At 43.7% G+C, this 22,952-nt stretch overlaps 1 protein-coding gene across 1 annotated transcript in view; it reads left to right on the top strand.

The window, feature by feature from the left end:
* Positions 1-3,533: 3,533 nt before the first annotated feature.
* Positions 3,534-22,952, top strand: part of LOC145409694 (transient receptor potential cation channel subfamily A member 1-like) — a 28,091-nt gene continuing 8,672 nt past the window's right edge. Inside the window, exons 1-2 of the mRNA XM_080280048.1 lie at positions 3,534-3,616; positions 4,208-4,307. Coding sequence (XP_080136174.1) covers positions 4,262-4,307 — 46 coding nt within the window. The 5' untranslated portion in view covers positions 3,534-3,616; positions 4,208-4,261. The remainder of the gene's footprint in view (positions 3,617-4,207; positions 4,308-22,952) is intronic.

Here is a 22,952-nt window from a genome sequence, read left to right as displayed (position 1 = left end):
TGGAAAGGACACAGAGACTAGCATTGTCTTTTTCTGCCAATGAGCTACGTGAAATAAGCTGCAAAAGGACGAAAATCTGGGCCAAGTTGAGGTGGAAGAACGATAGTCACGAGGAAGTGCTTGTAGCGATTCTTTCTCTGTACGTGAAATAAGCTGCAATAAGACGAAAACCTGCGCCAAGTTAAGATGAATGAACTACACGCACTAACCCCTACGCCTTCCTCTCGTGTCCCTCCCTCCCTCTTCTTACGCTACTTTACGCCGCAGTGACTCTACGCAACTCAAGCATTAACAGCAACTAACGCCGGCTAAGCACCTCTCTCTCTCTCTCTCTCTCTCTCTCTCTCTCTCTCTCTCTCTCTCTCTCTCTCTCTCTTATTCTGTTTGAGAGAGAGTGAGAGAGAGAGAGAGAATTATCAATGTGTACTCACCCACTTCTCCGATAACGCGGATAAAGGGAGTGTAAATATTGTTGGAGGGTCATAGGCTAAAACTGAACAGAAATGTACGTATAAAGTGGAAATATACACGTACTTAGAAATTTGTGTATTATTTTACGTTATTTGTAGTAGTAGTAATAGTAATAGTAATAGTAGTAGTAGTAGTAGTAGTAGTAGCAGTAAGCTGGTAGCCTTTCTCTGACGGTCCACCACTCTCTTCTGGAGGGTTAGGGAAGTAGTTGAGGAACGTTTGTATAATCAGGCAGTTGAGTCGCCCAGTTATATCAGTGCCACCCCATGAAGGAGTCCCTCTCCACTACCACAGGCAAGTAAGAAGGTGACACGACTGGCTTCAACCTACAGTTCATTCGTTTTAACTTGGCTAAGATTGTTGTTCTTTTGCAACTTATTTCCCGTAGCAACACTACTTCTCTCCTGTACAGCTCTGTCATAGAACTTCTTCGTGACTAGCACCGTATTCTAGTGTTAATCAATTGTCCCAGCTCAGCATTCAAGGAGAGATGGCAAATTTACGCCAAGTTAGAGTGAACGGAGTATAGCTGGTCGATACTACAAGGATATCAATGGGTCCTTTACTCCTCTCACTCAAGCGTCGTCTTATTCACTTCACTGAGACTCCCAAACACCTCTTCCTTAGTGATTTATTTTTAGATATGGCTGGTTAGTGTCCTTTTGTCCGTTACTTATGCAGAGTGTGGAGATATTAGAAGGATTTATTTAACACGGGAAACGGTAATTAGGTGTAATAAGCAAAATAAATCGGTTAGGAAAAGGTGTTAGGGAGCCTTCTTACCCTACGACAATACGGGCAACTGGGGGTCGTATTCTTGAGTGACAGAGGAGGCTTCGTAATACCTAATCCTTAGCGATTTATTTTGCTTATTATTCCTTAACTTGCTACTGTACGTTATTCAAATCGTTTTAATATCGACCATGGATTGTATCGGTGACATACGAGAGGGTAGCAAGCCCCATTTCCTTGGCGACTTATTTTCCACGTTACACCCTAATATTTAATTGCACGTTATTTATTCTTCTTTAACATCGACTTGGTTGCGTTAGGTATAAACATGACAGTGACGTGAAAATGGGAAAAATAAATCGCTGACAAAAAGGTGTAACGGAACTCTCCCAAACGAACGAGGAGTTACCGTATATAATAGTTCTTTCATCTTAATCTGACCCACATTTTCGTCCTTTTGTTGCTCAATGACAGAATAAGACAAGGCTACGGCTCTGCATCCTTCCCACAGCACTTCCTCGTGACTAGCATCAGATTTTGGTGCTAATCAATATACAATTCGAGATACAAAATGGAGGGATGACAATTTTGGGTTAAGTTAAAATAAAAATAGTATATATATGGTCTCCAGCAAAATAAATAAATAAATAAATAAAAGTGTTGATGTATTTGCGCTGTTCATGTATTACCAGGACGGCTCAGTGTGCTGGTGTGGGCGTGGGTGTGAGAGTGGAAGTACAGGATGAATAAATGATGCTGGGTAGACACTGATAACGTTAAGCCGTACCCGCAACACGCAATAAATCGAATAGATGTATGGATGAGAGGCGTTATATATGAACCACCCTAGACGTGCTCAGGTGAAGTATTTACAGCATCATAAATATGTAGTTAGTGATGAGAGAGAGAGAGAGAGAGAGAGAGAGAGAGAGAGAGAGAGAGAAATCATTACCCGTTTGTGCATAAATTCTTAAATAACAAGGATTTTAACTTCTATCGTGACATCTATCGTGGAACAGTGAAATTATTAACTATTTTTGTCTTCCTTTAGATGCAAATTGTCAATAAAGCAAAATATGAACTTTACGAATAATCTTACCTTTACAGCCAACAGATTACATGAGAATGACTGGTGACAAATTATTTATGGTAAAAACTGAGATGGCTTGTGGCACTAATTAATGTTCTGCAGTATTTCATTTGACCTTGTGAGGATCTATCTGTCTATATTTTTATCTATCTACCTACCTACCTATCTATCTATGGCCAGAAGACTTAATCCCGGAAGGGGTGGCCACAGTCGAATCGCCTCCACGTCACCCTGTCTTCCACCATCAAGCTGCGTTTTCTCCAACTCACATCCCCTCTCAAAAGTTCTCTCCATCCACTCACTCCATCTCATTCTCGATCTCCCCCTTCCCCTCCCCTCTTCATCTCACTCACATACACTCTCCTAGTCAGTTTCTTTTTCTCTATCTTTTCTCCTGTCCATCCCTCATTCTCAGCCTCGATCTTCCCCTTCTCCTTCTATCTCCCACCTTACTCACGTACACTCTCCTGGTCAGTCTCTCAGTTCCCACCCTCTCTACATGGCCAAATCACCTCGGGACATTTTCTAAGCTATTTCCTGCTGCCTCCAGACGATTGTGTTGACTCTGGGGATATCATCTGACATACAAGGGTAGGAAAATCTCCAATAATCCCTCCACAAACTTGATATATACTGTATAACTTCTATTAATCCCTTTGGTGCTAGAGAGGGACGCCTTCACGTGGTGGCACCAATATTACCAGGTGGTTCGACTGCCTGGTTACACAAATATTCCTCAAGTACTTCCTATCCCCCAAAAGGAGGATGGTGAGCTACGGGATGAGGGCAGCTACATCCTGCAGTGCACAGGGTTCAAGTTTCGGATGAGCCTGGGGTTGCAAAACTTGGGTGCTCTCCTAAACTGCATGAAAAAAAAAAATACACACACTTATACCAACAAATTAACCCTCTCATGATCAGGACAAGTTTAGCATTGTATTTCAGCTAAGACAGACGCTTTTACCAGCAAAGGGTGTGTATAGGAGACTGACAGTGTTAATATTAGTGCTACTAACCCTCTCAAAATCAAAACAACTCTAGTCTTTTCTTCTAGGTTGTTTTGTTTAGCTACGAGTGCCTCATTGACGGCGGAGAGAATTAATGAAAACGATCTACTCTAATTAAAGGAGTTAGGGGAGTAATGAGGGTGTGGGTGTGGGTGTGGGTGTGGGCAGGTAGGCAAGGGTGGGGAGGTAGGTAGGGGTGTCAGCGCGAGTCTGCAGTCAGTCCACAGTGAGAAGGGCGGGAAATAGGACGCACGCTATTCCACCTCTCTCCATACATCCACCTATTCCACATTACCCGCCAACCCACGCCTCTGAGGTGCGCAGTTTGGGGTGATTCTGCGATTTTATTTTACGTCTGGGTGTTGTTACTGGAAAATATGCAAGGGAGTGCTTTGGTTAAGGCCCGACATATGTTTGCCAAATGTCGCGCTTAGTAAGAGAAAATTCAAGCTTTTTCGAATCTAAGCTGGCGGGATTTGAACGTTACTTTGGCCTTATATTGTTATGTATGTGTATTATTTTTTTCCCACGGGCCAGTATGTGTAATATGCAGCTTCAACTTCAGCAAGGAAAATGTCCGAGGCTGCTCTCCCGACCGTCTTTTGTTTTGGATGCGCTGAGGAAAAGGCGAAGTTTGTGATCCTGTGTATTGAATTTACATATATATATAAAGCCAAATGAACTCTAAATTTTTGACGTCAATACAAATCATACCAGCTGATTTTTAACGTTTTTTTTTAAGTGCACCAAAGAGAAGAACTGATCGCCTGAGTAACTGCGGGTTCACTATGCATTCCAGCTCTCTCACTCTTCTTCTCTCTCCCTCCTTCCGTATCTCCGTGTATCTTTCAGGCCAATACACTTTCCAACAGCCATTTTATCAGTGTGTTTCCTCTGTGTCCCCCAGTGAGGAGTGTGAGTGAAGGAGAGTGAGCGAGGGTGTTGGCAGCCCTGAAGCGACATGGCCAAAGACGGATACCTTGCTCTAAAAACCATGGAAGGAAACGGTAAGCTGTAATTTTCTCTTCATAGCCTACCTCACACTCAACATTCAGTAATAGCCTGGTAATTAAAGGCGTCGTTATGGTGTAGGGTATGCGTCAGGTGCACACAGCGACTATGGTGCAAATAATGGCGTCAGGGAGTGTGTGGATAGTGTTTTGTGCGCACAGTGTGTCATGAGCAACCGGGGTGGGGCTGGAAGTGAAATCTGCCTTTGCCTCTAAAAATCCAGGCTCTAACCGCTCCACATAGCCAAAAATCGGGAAAATATGCGTAAGTAAAATGATATTAGCTACTGAGATGGATTATTATTAGTGTACTGACGTGTATATAGGTAGGTAACGTGAGCAGTGTGTGAATGTTCCGTCCTTGAGGTGAACTAATACGCAGTCCTCAAAATTATCAACATATGTGCATTGTATACTCGTTTATTGAGGTGAAATACTAAGCAGAAGGAGGCAGTATACATGTGCCGGGATGTGCTATATTAAATCATCATGAATTTCCAGTATTTCATGTGGCCACGCTTTCACCTTAGCCTGTACCTCGTGGAATTTCTCCGTGCTGGAAAAATCAATAGTTTCAGAATATTACAACAAACAAACAGGCATTTATGAACCTCAGATACCATTATATCCTCTTATGCATTTAATTCTACCACACTGATTTTATTTCCTGTGGTAAGTGAGCTTCCATCATCACTCAATAATTTCAATGATTTCTTGCTATCCAAAAAAGCCTGTTATTTGTTCGTCTTAGCCCTATGGAAAAAATATTGCTGTTTTTATCACCTGGTCTGCTATCAGTGCGGCTATGAGCTATATCTTCCGTTTTGGCCAACTGTGGAGGCAATGGTGGGCGGAAATGGCGAATAGTCGAATAAACTCTATGGAATCTTCACTCCTGTTTCCAGTATCTTGCTCCCCATATTAGTACCGTGCATTTATTTATTCATTTTTTTTTACATTCTCTCTTTCATTCTCATTCACTATAATTTTCTCCTGCCGTTTACCGCACATTTTTTATTCAGTTTTTGGAGACAATAGAAATTCTGGTTTCTTTTCTACACATCCAGATGCTAATGAAGTGAGCGAGCTGCGAATATTTCTAAGGAAGGAGTTATTTACAGAGGAATTCTTAGACCTGCTTGGCACCTTTACTTTGATTTAAATATATGAAGGAAGGTGATGAGGGAAATAGAGGAGAAAGTACTAGATATAGGGGAGGGTGAGAAGATATGATGGATTGAAGAAGAGAAGCAGGTGCGTGTAAAAGGAAGACAGGAAATGGTAAACAGATCTAAAAAAAATAATGAACTTTTGACAGGGCAGAAAGGTAGACTGTAAATGAAAAAATATGGATTGTAAAATAGGAAATTAGATAAGAAAGTAAAAAATCAGATTAATATGATAAATGTGATTGAGTGATGATGAGGGGGTGAGGGGGTGTCAGCATCAAGACCTGACCATCTCATAAGTGTGTGTGTGTGTGTGTGTGTGTGTGTGTGTGTGTGTGTGTGTGTGTGTGTGTGTGTGTGTGTGTGTGTGTGTGTGTGTGTGATGCGGAGAGAGGATAGGCGTTGGCGGTGTGAACGGATGACTGTTTTACCTCATATCCGTTCTTGATGGCTGTGTGAATGAGCATCAGACTAGACGCAAGACGAGAGAGAGAGAGAGAGGGGGAGAGAGAGAGAGAGGGGGGGGGTTGATGTTTTGATGTTAGTAGCTGGCGTAAGGCTTAAAAGAACGTGTCTCCTACATGTACAACTGGAAATGATAAAATGGTGTTGTGGAATCTATACCCCTTTCACTCTAACCTGGCCTAAAATTGCCATCTTTATCGCGACTACTGATTCCTAAAAACAGAGTAACACTAAAATATGATGCTTGTCACGAAGAAGTGCAATGGGAAGGATGCACAGCCGTAGTATTATCTCTGACCTCCACAGAGCTACGTGAAATTAGCTGAAAAAGAATGAAAATCTGGGCCAAGTGAAGATGAAAAGAGTAGAGTAAATTCACAGTTGTGTTTGTAAAAGTAACTTCCTGGTGTATATGCCCTGTGTGTATTCCTGTATTTCGTATTTCTCCTGTATAAATAGGGTACATGTGTAGGGTATTAGCTGTATCTCTTCCTATCCATCTCTACTTATTTTAGTGTATGGTTGTATATTTGTGTGTGTGTGTGTGTGTGTGTGTGTGTGTGTGTGTGTGTGTGTGTGTGTGTGTGTGTGTGTGTGTGTGTGTGTGTGTGTGTGTGTTTGCACTCTTTATGTCTGTTTATCTAATGTTTTTGTTCATCTTCATTATGATTTCATTGTTTTCGTTATTTTTCACTCAGTACCCCATTCCTTCTTCACTTTCCATCCCCCCTCCCTTCGTTCCTCCCTCCCTTTCAGACTCTTCCTCTCACTCTAACTCTTCCTCCTAGTCTCTTCCTCTCTCCCTCCCTCCCTCTCCATCTTTCCCCCCTGCCTCCCTCCCAATCTCTTCCTTTCCTCTCCCTGATGATAAACTGGACAGATGCCATTAAGAGCATCCCATTCAGCGTCCATTAGCGCGGCAAGGAGGGGGGAAGGAGAAAAGCCCAGATGGAAAGGAAGAAAAGATACGGAAATATAAGAACAGAGAGAACAAGGCTTAGGTCTGGGTATAGGCTTCGTTACCCCCCTCTCTCTCTCTCTCTCACTCTCTTACCAGGCCAGATAGGGTCGTTAAAAATTGCGCCCATTCACTACGAGGACGGGAATTATACACGGCGTCCACTAAAAATTACCAGGTTTCCATAAATTAATTGCTTACCTATACTCCTTTTACTCTAACTTGGCCTTACGTTGCCATATCCCCATCTTTAAAAGCCGGTGGGAACAAAAACATTAACACTAGAGTACGATGCTGGTCACGAAGAAGAGCCATGGAAACGATATATACAGAGCCATAACACTGCTTCTTTCTGTAACTGAGATACGTGAAATAAGCAACGAAAGGACGAAAATTTGGGCCAAGTTAAGGTGAAAGAACTAGAGTGGAAAAAAAAGTTAATTCAAAACATCTTGATTTCATTCCCGCTATCCCACGAAGTTTTATGATTATTAATTAAGTTAAAGAATTGAATTAAACATCTAGTAATTTAAATATCTGGTAATAACACGTATTAAAATATCAGAAATACATCATCGTACTGAAGAGATAAGCCTTGTCAGACCGTGAGAAATATTAGATAGTTTGTTTACTCCTGCCTCCGCCTCCTCCTCCTCCTCCTCCTCCTCCTCCTCCTCCTCTTCTTCTTCTGATCTTATTCATCGTCTTCATCCCCTAGAATACCACCTACAACTGTCAGTGTTATAACCAGGTCCCCAATTATACCACTGAGTGAACAGGGACAAGAGGTGGAAACAGATTTTGTCCAGGATTCTGACCGGCACGAAAACTGAACTCCGGTTTTTCTACTTACGGGTTGTATATGCTAACCACTGCACTAAAGCTACCCCGATGTGTGTGTGTGTGTGTGTGTGTGTGTGTGTGTGTGTGTGTGTGTGTGTGTGTGTGTGAGAGAGAGAGAGAGAGAGAGAGAGAGAGAGAGAGAGGAGGGGAATAGCTAAGGACTTGGAGGTTAGGTCGTGAATCATGTAAAACCTTATTCATCAAAACTTGTGATTCGAGGCAAAAGTTTGGAGAGGGGGAGGGAAAAGAGAGAGAGAGAGAGAGAGAGAGAGAGAGAGAGAGAGAGGAAGGGGGGATGGTGAAAATGAAAGGACGGAGGATAAGGAAGGAGGGAGATAAAGAAGGGAAGAAAGAGAAGAAGTCAAGAATACGAAGAAATTGAGATGGATGAGAGAAAAAAGACTAAAAAGAAAGACAGAAGAAGAGCAATAATAACGACAGAAGGAGGAAGGAAAATTAAAGAAAGTGAGACAATTGTGAGAAAATCTAGTCACGAAGAAGTGGAATGAAAAGAGGAACAAGAGGCGAGCAAAGGGGAATTAAATAAACTGATGTAACTTGAGATGAGAACAAACAAATTGAGAAGGAGCCAGCAGCGTGATGAGTAAGCCAGAGGAGTGACGTGACACAACCACTACTACCACAACTACCACCATCCACCACTACCACAACTACCACCATCCACCACAACTACCACCATCCACCACTACCACAACTACCACCATCCACCACTACCACAACTACCACCATCCACTACCATAACTACCACCATCCACCACTACCACAACTACCACCATCCACAACCACAACTACCACCATCCACTACTACAACTATCATTATCCACTACTACCACAACTACCACCATCCACTACTACCACAACTACCACCATCCACTACTACCACAACTACCACCATCCACCACTACCACAACTACCACCATCCACAACCACAACTACCACCATACACTACTACAACTACCACCATCCACCACTACCACAACTACCACCATCCACTACTACCACAACTACAACCATCCACTACCATAACTACCACCATCCACTACTACCACAACTACCACCATCCACTACTACAACTATCATTATCCACTACTACCACAACTACAACCACCCACTACCATAACTACCACCATCCACTACTACCATAACTACCACCATCCACTACTACAACTATCATTATCCACTACTACCACAACTACAACCATCCACAACCACAACTACCACCATACACTACTACCACAACTACCACCATCCACCACTACCATAACTACCACCATACACTACTACAACTATCATTATCCACTACTAACACAACTACAACCACCCACTACCACCATCCACCACTACCACAACTACCACCATCCACTACCACAACTACCACCATCCACTACTACCACAACTACCACCATCCACCACTGCCACAGCTACCATCACCCACAACTACTACCATCTGCGACCACCAGCATCCACAACTACCACCATCACCTATTGCTATCTACCAACTACCACCATCTCCTTCCTTACAACAATTACCACAATCTCCACAGGACCATCAGTCAACAACCTTACCTACCACAATTACCCGTCACAGATACCACTATTTGGGCTACCACACTTATCACTACCACCACACTCACAACCACAACAACAGGATAGCACTACCACACCACCACAACCACCACACCGCCACCACAGTCACCCTATCACCATATCCTGCCTCCACCACAACAGAAATGGCGTCTTTTCATACCCGCGTTCGCCAAGCTGAGAGAGGGGATTGTGCTTTGCTCGGCGTGTGTGTGTGTGTGTGTGTGTGTGTGTGTGTGTGTGTGTGTGTGTGTGTGTGTGTGTGTGTGTAGAATAACTCAAACATTTTCTTACGATTTTAGTGACACTTGGTGGAAGGGATGAAGGTTAGTCAGCGGTTTCACCCACTGTTTTTTTTTTTTTCGAACAACAGATCACAGGTCAAGGTCACAGGATTAGGTCAAAGTCTAACCAAGCCATATCAAGCAGTTTTTATCCGATTTAGACCAAACTTGGTGGACAGGTTCAGGATAAGGCGAGAATAAAGGAGTTCGATTTCGCGGTAGCTCGAAGGTCAAGGTCACACGGCGGTCAAATGTTCAGCCTTTGGGTTTGTAGGTGGGTTCGTGGATACTGCTCTCTCTTGATGTAATACTTTCCTCCTGCCTAAACACGCCCTTAGTCCTATCGTAGTGAAGGGGTGCATAAAAGCAACTGCATGTAATCTCCAGTTCTAAATATTATCTTAAACTGAAAAAAATCGCCTGGAGACACAAATATGAAATAAAAAAATAGTATGAGATGTCCCCAGGCTCAGTGTCAGCCCCCCCCCCCACACACACACACTACCACCATCATCTGCACTCAATACTCCTCACTCCACACTCCTTCCTTCTCTTCACTTTTGCTTCTTATTTAGTCTCTTTTCTGTCTATTTGCCTATCTGTCTATCTATCAATCTATCTATCTATGTGTCTATCGCCAAACACCTTAATACAGTAAGGGGAAGCCACAAAGTCACAAACTCACTCCTCCGCAATCAGGCTGCCCTTCCCTTAACCCAGAACCCCTCGTCTTTCATATACCTCTCCCCCCCCATCCCTCCACCTCACACACACACACACACACACACACACACACACACACACACACACACACACACTACCTAATATTTATGTACATCCTCAACGTTCTTCTCTTTCCCATTTCCTTCCTTTACCTTCGTTGTTTTCCTAATTCCTCCTCACCCCGCCTGTAATTTTCTTTACATCCTCTCGTCTTCCTCCTCATCATCATCATCCACAATTTCTGTCATCCTTTCCTGCCACCCCTCCTCATCTGTCTCTGCATGTTCCTCTTTCGTACCTTTTCCTCTCATCTTCTTTCTCTTCCTCTTGTCCCATTTTTTTTTTAGCTACACAGGAGTCCACCCTCGTAGTACAAGAGTTAATGAAGGCTATAACTAAGGCCTCAGGCTCGAAACGTCTCTCCCATGCTGAATAAAATCGTCTGGCAAAAGGATAGATAGATAGATAGACAGATGGATAGACTGATAGATTAATTGACAGACAGATAGACAAACATAGACATGAATGAAGTCTAAATCTAACCCTTCCATCTCGAAACGTGTCTCCTAATCTGAATAAAATCGTCTGGAGATAGCAGGAAGAAACCAAGACGCCCTCAGGCTGAAGGGGTTAATCCCAGCAGCTTCTTATACGGTCATGTGTGCAGTCAACTTCCAAGGATAATTTTTCTAAGCTGTATAATTACGTAGAGGAAATTCATGTCACGTCCACTACACAGACTAAGGTAATGGCGGGAATATTTCGTCAGGCCTTTTGTCCTTCCATCTCTCTCCTTTCCTCTAATGTCTCCGCCACCTTCCTCCCCGTTAGATATCTCTCCCGTCTTTTATCTCCCCCCTCTCCTCCCCTTCTCATCGCCTCTCGTTCTATTGCTACCTTTCCTCCTTCTCGCTCTTCCTATCCCTTCACCTCCTGCCCTTCCTCTCCTGTTTCTTCCTGTCTTTCCTTCACATACATATCCCCATTTTCCTCGCTTCTCTTCCTTTCCTTTCTCTTATCCCTGTATTTTCCATCCTCTTTTCATCCCATCTCACTGTATTGCTACTCTTTTCCCGCGTTTCGTTGTGTGTGTGTGTGTGTGTGTGTGTGTGTGTGTGTGTGTGTGTGTATCCCAGTCCCTCTCCCCTTTCTCTTCTATGTCTCCCTTTGTGGCTAACGCATCCCCGTCTTCCCTATTTTGGTAACTCTCCCTTTTATCCTCTCCCTCACGTTCCTTCTTCCATCTATTTGCATTGCCACTCTTTCCCCTCGTCTCGTTCCTCCTCTCCTTCCTCCCTCTCCCCTCTCTCTTCCCTCACCTCTCCCCTCTCTCTTCTGTCTTCCCTCCCTCCTTCCTCTCTGCTTTTCTTTATCATTTTCTCTCTCTCTCTTTTTCTCCACACTACTTTCCCGACCCCTTCTCTCCCTGTCTGACATTATCCTTTCATTATATGCTATTGTTACCCGATTCTCTCTCTCTCTCTCTCTCTCTCTCCACCTCTCATCATGATCACCACCCTCTCTCCTCTCCATCCTCTCTCTGTCTCTCCCATCCCTCCCTCTTTCTCTCACCTCCCTCTCTCCCTCCCTCCCTCCCTCCGTGGCACTAATTAAAAAGAGGGAGGGGCGTAGTGTAGCATAGGAAGAGGAAGTGTGGGGAGGGTCTGTATAATAAGGCTGCTATATTGCTCTCTCTCTCTCTCTCTCTCTCTCTCTCTCTCTCTCTCTCTCTCTCTCTCTCTCTCTCTCTCTCTCTCTCTCTCTCCTGCTTTCTTCCTCTCCATTACCGTAACTTGTTCGTTGTTCCCTATTCCTTGCCTTTATTCTCTTTCTCTCTCTCTCTCTCTCTCTCTCTCTCTGTTCACATTACCTCGGCTTAATATTGCCGTCCTTCCATCTTGAATGCTGAGCTGTAACAGATTAACTTAAAATAATTTGCCAGTCACGAAGAAGTGTAACAGTATGTAGAGCCACGGCATTGTCTTTTTGCGCCACTGAACTACGTGAAATAAACTGCAAAAGAATGAAAATCTGGGCCAGGTCAAAGTGAATGATGTATAGTGTTATTTATTAATGTATTTATTTATTTATGTTACTACTTTCACCATTAACAATTTCAAGGTCGAAGCAAGTGTAGTAATTTATCCTAGCTGACGAAAGGCGATTTTATTCAGCTGAGGGAGAGGCAGGCGGCAGAATTAATGTTAAAATCCAATCTAATGCTTCAATTCCCTTAACAACATACCGCTTAGGAAAAAACTCTACGGGATGGTCAACCGCGGGGGGAATAAAGTCTACGGGAAGGTCAACCCTACATTCGAGGTTGGCCAATTTTAGGCGTAACTGAGGCAAATAGGAGGCAAGCCAGCCACACACCGTTCCACTGCAAACACCACACACAAAAAGACCATCGCGTCCTTTTAATCTCACCCTGATCCTTTATTTACTCCCATGGGACTCCATTCCTATTGCCCTCACTCCCTCTCCTCTCACTTTTATCTCCACCCTTTTTTCTCTTCTCTCTCTCTTGCAGTAGTGAGGGAGGAGAGGAGAGAGGAGAGAAAGATGAGGGGTCAGAGAGGGGAAAACTTTCGCTGACGTGAGGGTTTTTTTCAACAATACGGATGGAGGCAGAGGGGAGTGGAGGGGGGGGGGCGGCTTGACGCTGGAAAATATTAAAAATAATTCTCACTTTATTATTTATAGTGTTCTTACTTTACTGAATAAATTTGTTTTATTATAGATTGCTTAACAATGAACCGATTTAATATGACTGTCTCGTTTATTATTATTATTATTATTATTATTATTATTATTATTATTATTATTTACTGATTGAAAATTACTGTTTCGTTTATGTCAGAGATTTTTTTTTTCATTTTCGTGTGCATATTATTTCTCCCCATCTTTTAAAATCCACTCCCTGCTTTCCACTCTTGCTTCCCCCCTCCCCCCTCCTCTCTCTCTCACACACACACGCACACACACACACACACACACTATTTTCCTAGTACATATGCATGCTATCCCTGTAATACCAGCACTACACAGCCTCCTCCTGGGATGCCTGCCTCATCAGTAGCGGGGTAGGGGCGGGTAATGGGTAATGGGGAATAATGTACGCGTGGCCCCATTATTTCCGGCACTGGCGCAGACCGGGATGAAGGGAGCACACAACACAGGCTCTTAATGGTGTACTTTATTATGTACCACAGCCTAGCATAGGACAGTACAGTGCTATATATTACACTACACTACCCTACCCTACACTACACTACACTACACTATATTACACTACACTACACTGCATTACACTACACTACAGTACATTACACCATACTTCACTACACTACACTACATTACACTACACTGCACTACACAATACAATATTATGTTACATTCCACCATCTTTCACCACATTATATTACACTCCAACACTTCACACCACACCACACCACACCACAACAGAGCAAACCACAGGACACTCTACTGCAGTGCACCACACCACACCCCACTACACTACACTATACACTACACTGAGCTAAACAACATTCACTACGGCACACCACATTATACACACCACACCACACTATTGTATACTGCAATGCACCACACCACGCCCCGTTACACTACACCACACCACACTACACCACACCACACTTCACCACACTACACTACACCACACAAACAGTCAGCACATCAAGGACCTTTTCACTAATACTTGACTTTTCTTGATGGTTTTTGTAGATCTTTTGATGTTGCCTCATTACTACTGGATCTCGCAAAATTACACATATCAAGATGGCCATTATTGTCTTTCCTTCATTCTTTTCTTTTAGTTATTATGATGCCACCCACATAATTATTCATATTTATATTTATATACAAAAAGGAGGGACGAAATATCCAGAGAGATCTCGTGTATTCACAAACTCTGATGCTAGTACATGATAGCGGAAGGGAAATTCCATGTCTTTCCTTTTTCGTTTTGCTTCTGAGCATAGTTACTTATCGCGCGTATGTAGGCGACTTATCTGCATACTGTATACGTAATAGCAGCATCTGTAGCCCGGGGTTCATCTGAAATGTGAACCCGGTGGACTGCAGGTTGAAGTCCCTCCTAATGCAAACTACCATCTTCCTTTCGCGGGATAGGGAGGTTACTGAGGGACGTTTGTGTAACCAGGCAGTGGAGTCGCCTGGTTATATCAGTGCCGTCACGTGTAGGCGTCCCTCCCCAGCATCATTTGCATATATATATCGTGTATACATCTACCGGTACTGATGGTAGGGGGAAGAGCATTGGTTTTTTATTTTTTTATATTTTTTTGGAGGGGAGGCTGTGTGTGTCTTTCTGTTCCTCCTCATTTGCAGTAAAGACGCCCCAGTGACCACAGACCTTCCCTTTTCCTGGCTCCCAAGGGGGCCCTTATAGTGTAAGGGACCCCCTCACCTGATGCTGCCCCCACCTCTCTCTCTCTCTCTCTCTCTCTCTCTCTCTCTCTCTCTCCCTCTCTCTCTCTCTCTCTCTCTCCAGTAAATGAAACCTGACACGTTTGTACTGGAGGTTATAAAGGATCAGAGTGTTGTTTGATGTTGGAGAGAGAGAGAGAGAGAGAGAGAGAGATGGAAGATGATAGGTAACCCAGGGACTGACAAAGGTAACTGGAAGACAACACGCCACTCACTCCTCAGTCCATTGTGCTCCAACCAAGATGGCTGAGGTGCATTTGTGGATTAGAAGATGAACGAAAGGAAGACAATATTTATCCCAGAAGTGTACGCTCCCAAAATATATCATACATCAAAATTTACCCACTCGAAATTCTATACATCAAATCTTTCCGTTCTGAAACTTTATCACGCATCAATATTTTACGTTCTCAAAATCTATCGTTCATCAAAATCTGGTGTACGCTTTCAAAATTCATCATACTGTATTTTTTTTTTTTCTTTCGGTGTGTAACTGTACCATGTTCACCTTCACTTGGCCCAGATTTTCGTCGTATTTCAGCTGTTTCACGTAGCTCAGTGGCAGCACAGGACAGTACTGCGGCTCTACATCGCAGTGAGCTTTTTCGTGACTAGCATCATATTCTGGTGTTAATCTCGTGTTAGAACTCAGCATTCAAGATGGAGGGATGGCAATGTTACGCCGAGTAAAAACAGTATAGTCCTGGAATCCTACGCACCTGATTGGGGAAAGATGGATGGATGGAAGGTTGAATGATGCGTGGATAGATTGATGGATGGATTATAGATGGATAGATGGGAGTGATAAGGTATACTCACAAGAGCAGGTAGTATACACGAGCCAAGACCTAGTAACTGTACTGTCGTAGAGCTGTATAATGAATAAATAAATAAATAAATAATAAGACAAATAAAAAGAATAAGTATCTTGTATCGTGGAAGTCATGATTATAGTGATCAAGTTTGATTTGTTTTCCGATATAAGCGAACCAAACAGAGTCAAAAGTAGCAGTAGTAGTAACAGTAGTAGTAGTAGTAGTAGTAGTAGTAGTAGTAGTACAGAATAGTAAGTTATAAAAGCTACTAGGATTATTTATTACGCTTGTATCTGTGCACTTAATTCAAGAGCCACACATTTAAATCTCAAGAACCACACGGGGATATAGAGCCACTCGTTGTGTGTGTGTGTGTGTGTGTGTGTGTGTGTGTGTGTGTGTGTGTGTGTGTGTGTGAATAATACGATCATGATGGAGCCGGCACTCGTGTAGGCTGGGATTGATGCTGCCATAGAGCCATTTATGTCCATAGTTTTGCTGACGTCTGCACTGCGCTCCCGCCTCGCTCTTGCCATCTCACTGGTTACGCGTCTCTCTCTCTCTCTTTCTCTCTCTCTCTCTCTCTCTCTCTCTCTCTCTCTCTCTCTCTGCTTATGATCGATTTTGTTTTCAGTTTTCCACCTCATTAACTGTTTCACATTCTTTTATATATTTCTTCCTTTCCTCTTTCCTGTTTCCACGAGTTCATGTTATTCTCCCTTTTTCCCTCCCTTCTCTCTCCCTGCCTCTCACCTTCACTTCTCCCTCTCTCTCCCTACTCCTACCCTGCCTCTCTCGCTCTTCCCTGTTCTTTTCCCTGCCCTCTCGCTCCTCCCTCCTTACCTCTTACCCTCTTTCTTCCCTGCCTCTTACCCTCCTCCTTCCCTGCCTCTTACCCTCCTCCTTCCCTGCCTCTTACCCTCCTCCTTCCCTACCTCTTACCCTCCTCTTTCCGTACCTCTTACCCTCCTCTTTCCCTTCTCTCTCCTTTACTCTCTCCCTTCTCTTTCCCTGTCTCTCCCCCGTTTCTCCTCCTATCCTTTCTCACCCTCCCTCCCTTGTCCCTCAGTTCTCTCTCTCTCTCTCTCTCTCTCTCTCTCTCTCTCTCTCTCTCTCTCTCTACGTGAAGCCACCTAAGTGCTGTAAGCCTCACCGACACCGCACTGATTTCCAGCAAGAACCTTATTATGTATTTCCCACATTGCTTCGGTCAGCCCTAGCGACGCGTGTCTTTAGTTTCGCTTCCGCCCAAGTTTCATTATTAGCACTCAAAAAAAATAATAAAATAGGTAATAAAAAGTCATTGATTTTACATTCTCTCTTTTTTTTTTCAGTACCTCAGTGTCTTTCTCAAAATTTTAAACAGGTTAATATTTGTTCAGTTTGGTAAATGTTAGTGAGATGGAAATTGGGTGGAACGATAGACCGCCATGAATGTTGCAGTAGAGTGGAGTGGCGGGGAGGAGTGGAGAGGGTGGATGGGAAGAGGATAGATATAAGAGATGGAGGGGAAGGGAAGAGGATGGAAGGGGAATGGATAGGCATGTATATAACGGATGGAGAGGAAGGGATGAGGATGGAGGGGAAGGGAGGAGGATGCAGGGGAAGGGAAAAGGATGGAGAGGAAGGGAAGAGGATGCAGGGGAAGGGAAGAGGATGGAGGGGAAGGGAAGAGGATGCAGGGGAAGGGAAGAGGATGCAGGGGAAGGGAAGAGGATGCAGGGGAAGGGAAGAGGATGCAGGGGAAGGGAAGAGGATGCAGGGAAAGGGAAGAGGATGGAGGGGAAGGGAAGAGGATGGAGGGGAAGGGAAGAGGATGGAGGGGAAGGGAAGAGGATGCAGGGGAAGGGAAGAGGATGCAGGGGAAGGGAAGGGGGTGGAAAGGATGAGGACAGGTATATATAAAGGATGGAAAGGAAGGGAGGAGGATAGGTATGTAGGAAGATGGAGGGGAAGAGAAGGGGGTGGAAGGAAGGAGGATAGGTATATATACTGTATGTAAGATGAAGGGGAAGGGAAGAGGGTGGAAAGGAAAGTCTTGAGGTCGGTTCTCGGGCCGGTCAGACTCTAGGACAAAGTTAGTTTCCCCCCTTGACCCTGTTCACCCAGCAGTACAATTGGGGACGTGAATGGGACTTTGACGGTTGTGAATCGTGTTTTGCGGCAGATTAACTCTCTCTCTCTCTCTCTCTCTCTCTCTCTCTCATCAACTTAACCCTTCATCCGGACCATCATCATCATTATCATCATCAGTTATAACATCCCTATCAGATGTGACATGAGGAGCTCCGTGACACCTCTTCCTTAGCGACTTATTTTTTCATACTCCCTTAACTTTCTCTCGCACCTGTATCATTGTAATATCGACGTGTTTGCATCATTTTTTTTTACGTCCAAGATAGATCGCTTAGGAAAATGTGATGCGAAATCTTCAAAGCCGTTTATTATGCAAACTTAAGTATCCTCATCCACCACTACATTCAGTCCTAACTACCACATCAACCACACCTATTACTGCTGTTAACTGGCTACAGCTATTTATCTCAACTTCCGGTGCAACTACGTCATCCCCTGCTACCACCACAACTACCCACTGCAACGACCACCACCAACCACAACTACCATCCGACAGTACTATTTGTTACCACCATCACGAATCACCAACACCACTACCACCGCAACGACAACATTAACTGGTACCACCACTACTACTACTGCTACTTCTACTACTACTACTACTACTGCTACCAGCAACAACAAACACCACAATCACCATCACCACCACCAGCACCTCCCACAATCACCACCACCACCACCACCACCATCATCACAACCACCACAACAATACACCGCCGCCGTATTCGTCACGCGAGTGGAAGTTACATATTGACTCCATTTATATATTTATTAGAAAGTTTGTGGGCCGCTATAAATGACTGAAGTTGAAGCTGTACATCTCACGCGACCATTACACTGATTACACCCACACCAGCACCACTTGTTATAAAGGATCGGAACCAATTTAAAGGATAAAAGAGTCTAAACGGGTCTCCATAATCCAACTTGATGTGACGGAGCCTTATGTTTGTAATTTCTTGTTACTCTGAGAAGGTTTGGCCATGTGGGGAGGATGGGGAATGAGAGACTGTCTAGGAGAGTGTATGTATGTGAGGTGAAGGGGTAAAGGGAGGGGAAAACCAAGGATGAGATGGAGGGATAGGGGGGAGAGGTGTATGAAAGAGGTGTGAGTTGGAGGGAGGGCAGTGAGGTGGCAGAGGACAGAGTTACATGGAGACGGTTTCTTTGCGGCCACCTCTTACGAGATTATGGCGTCTGACGAGACAGACAGACAAACAGGTAGATAGACAGATAGATAGACTGATAAATACTCGTAGATAAATAGATAGATATTCACTCTAACTCATGTGTTTTGTTGGTGTATGGGTGAACACAAACATATTTACAAACAATCTTACCAACTGCTTCAGCTCAGGAGAGATCATAAATATACCCCCAGGCCATCCATAGCTGCTGATTGGAGGCAACATTATACAGATTACATTTCGTTTGACTGAGGCTGTCGTTGTGATGGAAAGGACTGCTGCGGTATTGATTAGTCTCCCTCCTTATGCACATTGTATTGTGGCTGTTATTCCCAGTAATTACATGGTATTTTCTGTTTTTTATCACCACCTTCTTCACGGTATGGTAATTTTAGGTCATTTCAAGATTGCTTTGTGTGTCTATGGTAGATGGGGGCGTCCACCATCCACTCACTCACTCGACGTAGTGCTGCTTTCAGGTGACTGCCTTGAGTAACAAGCCAAAAGGTTTACTGTAACTCAGGAAACCTTTTAGTACGCTGGGTGGCAACCATGTAACTAAATGACGCCTTGTGGTCTAACGGATTAAGGCGCTCCAAGGGTTTACATTCGGGGAGATGTTGGGGTTTACTGTTCACACGATGCCTTTCAGGGGAGAGTGAGGCAGGTCACCCTAGTCATAAATTTCGGGACTGAACAGCCTAGCGTCGGGTCCCTACGCTTCTGAGGGGGCAGAAAAGGATAGAATGATGACCATGTTTGTCGTTCAGCCAAATGGTCCACTTTCCTTAATGCTGCATACACTGGCCACTTAAGCAAATTGAATAACTTTTCTTAACCCAAAAACTATCTTCAAAAATCCTGCATAAATAAAATAAATGCCATCCAACTTTCCTCTTCTACCTTTTTAAATTCTTTGCTGGACCTGCCATTTTCGCTGACTTCTGGCCTCCGAGTGAAGCGAAGACAGGAAAAAATGTAAGTGAACTGCAGGCTGGATCATTTTTCAGTATTTTCCCTTGATACCGAGTTTCGTATGATTTACATTTTCCTCACTGTTTGCTAGTTAAAATGTATGTATGCCTATTGACTGCGCTTTTCTGCTTCAAATGAGACGTAAAATCGAAGTGTAAGATTGAGGAGTACATCATTTATGAGAGTTTTCCATTTTTTATCGTGTTCTGAGGGTAAATTCGATTGGTAGAGCCAGTACCTTAGCCCTCCTACCACAGCTGTTTATGCCTTATGCAGCACCTGACATTCTGCCGTGGGAAAGTGTCAGGTGGAAGGGGAGGGGGAGGCATGGAGAAAGAAGGGGAAAGGGGAAGATAAGGTGTATTATTGACCAAGGTGTGTATTCATAAAGACTCTTAATTTTCAGGATTAACAAATACCCCACATGTTTACAATTATCACAGATTGTTTGGTTTCCCGTAATATTTTTCACTTTACTATTTATTCTAATTTGGCTGTGACGTACTGGTAAGGTGCTGAGTGATGGTAAAGGTATATATAAATTATCTTATTCACAATCTAACCTTAAGAGAGTTTATACATCCACCCCCAATGCTTCCCTACCTGACTCCTCATTGTCTTCTTCTTTCATGTTTTTTCCATACTCTCTCTCTCTCTCTCTCTCTCTCTCTCTCTCTCCTTATCGTCTTATATATATGTTTTTTATAATGTTATTTTATCTTCGTGTGTGTGTGTGTGTGTGTGTGTGTGTGTGTGTGTGTGTGTGTGTGTGTGTGTGTGTGTGTGTGTGTGTGTGTGTGTGTGTGTGTGTGTGTGTGTGTGTGTGTGTGTGTGTGTGTGTGTGTGTGTGTGTCGGATGATAATATCTGCAAATCAATACATACATATATTTACTCAAGGGCATTAATAATTTTGGTATAGAAGTCAACAGGGCCTCGCGAGAAACAAAAAGCACTAAAACAACTGGCATCACAAATTTAATTAGATTGGTTGGTGTACCGGGGAGGTAAGGAAGACATATAAAACATCCACTTCCTCTTCCGTCAGTAAATACCTCCTGTGTATCAACTCTGCATTATTTTTCCCTTTCCCTCTGCCACAACCGCGCCCACACTAGCAGACTGAGCCGTACTAACAACACGCGAGAGTCTAGAGGAGCGCCATTTACAAGCCTGTCTGTATAGCCCTCTGAATCACAGGCAGGAAGCAGGCATTTGAACCATACCGCCACGTCCCTGCGCCATTGTGTCAAAATCACCCCCACTCTCCACACATTGCCCCGCCGCAGTGCATAAAACGACCCGGCATGCGGCGTAGGGGGGAGAGGTTTATTCACTGGAGGTTGAAATGAAAAATGAAAAATATATGGCCACTACTGCTATAAATTGCCGCTGCTGTGGGTGTGTTTAGTGCTGATGATGATGATGGATGGGAATGAACTCTTCAACAAGATTTCTTCCCACTAGATTTATCTTTTAAACCTGATGAATATTCCTAACTCCTTTCCAGATCAATTATTGGGTAGGTGTAATAATTTTGGAGGGAATATTTGACTAGTAACCACGGAGATTCATCGCTGCCTCATAGCCAAGACTCAGAATTGCATGCAGCATCGACTTAGTATGGCATTAAAGTTGCGAGAGAGAGAGAGAGAGAGAGAGAGAGAGAGAGAGAGTAAATTCGTAGGATGAAAAGAAATCAATTATATAGGCTATATTATCTTACCACTATTGTATTACCTTCACTCCCCTGTTATCGCATGCGCTTCTTATACTCAATATAAAATAACCAGGCAGCAGCAAGAACAGGTAAGTCGTCGGGTTGAAGGGGTGAAGTGTGACTCTGAGGTGTGCATTCTCTGAGACGGGAGACCTCGTAACATTTCTTCCTAAGCGATTTATTTTGCCTGATGCACCTTAATTCTTCTTGTACCCTACAGACGCAAACTGTGTCGATATTGAATGATATAATTAGCATACAAAAGAATAACAAGGTGCTGGATGGAAAATAAACTGCTATAGAGGAAATGTTGCGAGTGTGTGTGTGTGTGTGTGTGTGTGTGTGTGTGTGTGTGTGTGTGTGTGTGTGTGTGTTTGTGTGTGTGTGTGTGTGTGTGTGAGAGAGAGAGAGAGAGAGAGAGAGAGAGAGACGGTACTGAATGTGTCACGCGCAGGTTGTAAGTCATTTTCACCTGTTTCATGTGTACGGTACATTTCTCTAACCCCTTCAGTCCCAGGATATTCTATACATTATTACTGCTGTCCTCGTATAATTTTACTCAGCTCAAGTGGCATTTTTTGAGCTGGATTTGTTAGAACCCTCATCAACTCCTTCAGGAAGCGAATTAAATAAAACTGATAAATAAAGTCGTCTGGTGGCAATGCAGTGAAATTACAATGAAAAATGTCACTGGACTGAATTGGTTAAAAAGTATGCACACGTGAAGGAGTTTACAACACACCTCAAGTGAAGATTCCTTGTAGGTAACTGTATTATTCGTGATACGGTATATTTATGCATACTCGTGCTTTACATACAATACAAGCACTGACCTGGAGCCTACACGTGGTGGCACTGTGCACCCTGGGTGGAAAAGCTGAGGCGTCCATCCAGGAGCCAAGCCTCCTAATATTTCCTTGTACCTCGCCATGGGAAGAGCCTGGTCCGACCCTGGTGAGGCACTGTCTGTCACGAGGAGGCGTCAGATCCTTACACGGTGTAGTGTTGTAGTGTACCTGTGGGAGGCAGTGCGGGTTTAAACAACACTAACAACATCAAATACATTCTCCAACAGCCACTGACACCACTTTTCTTGCTGTTCCCTATACTTACGTCTTTTTCACCTTTGCATATTTGATATAACCTTTCCTCCACTTCCCTCCCCCTCTTTCCCGCCTGTCTTTCACTCCTCCTCGCTGATAAGATCTTGACATGAAAACCGGGTTAATTATGGACCACCTGAGAATGCGTCACCTCCAAACTGTTTTTGTTTTCATTTATATAGAATTA

This window comes from Coenobita brevimanus, chromosome 82, assembly GCF_032717465.1.
Source record: "Coenobita brevimanus isolate Jiangsu-jjx chromosome 82, ASM3271746v2, whole genome shotgun sequence".
In the NCBI taxonomy this organism is placed as follows: domain Eukaryota; kingdom Metazoa; phylum Arthropoda; class Malacostraca; order Decapoda; family Coenobitidae; genus Coenobita; species Coenobita brevimanus.
Note: the sequence above shows the minus strand (reverse complement) of the source record. Positions and strands in the feature narration are given on the sequence as shown.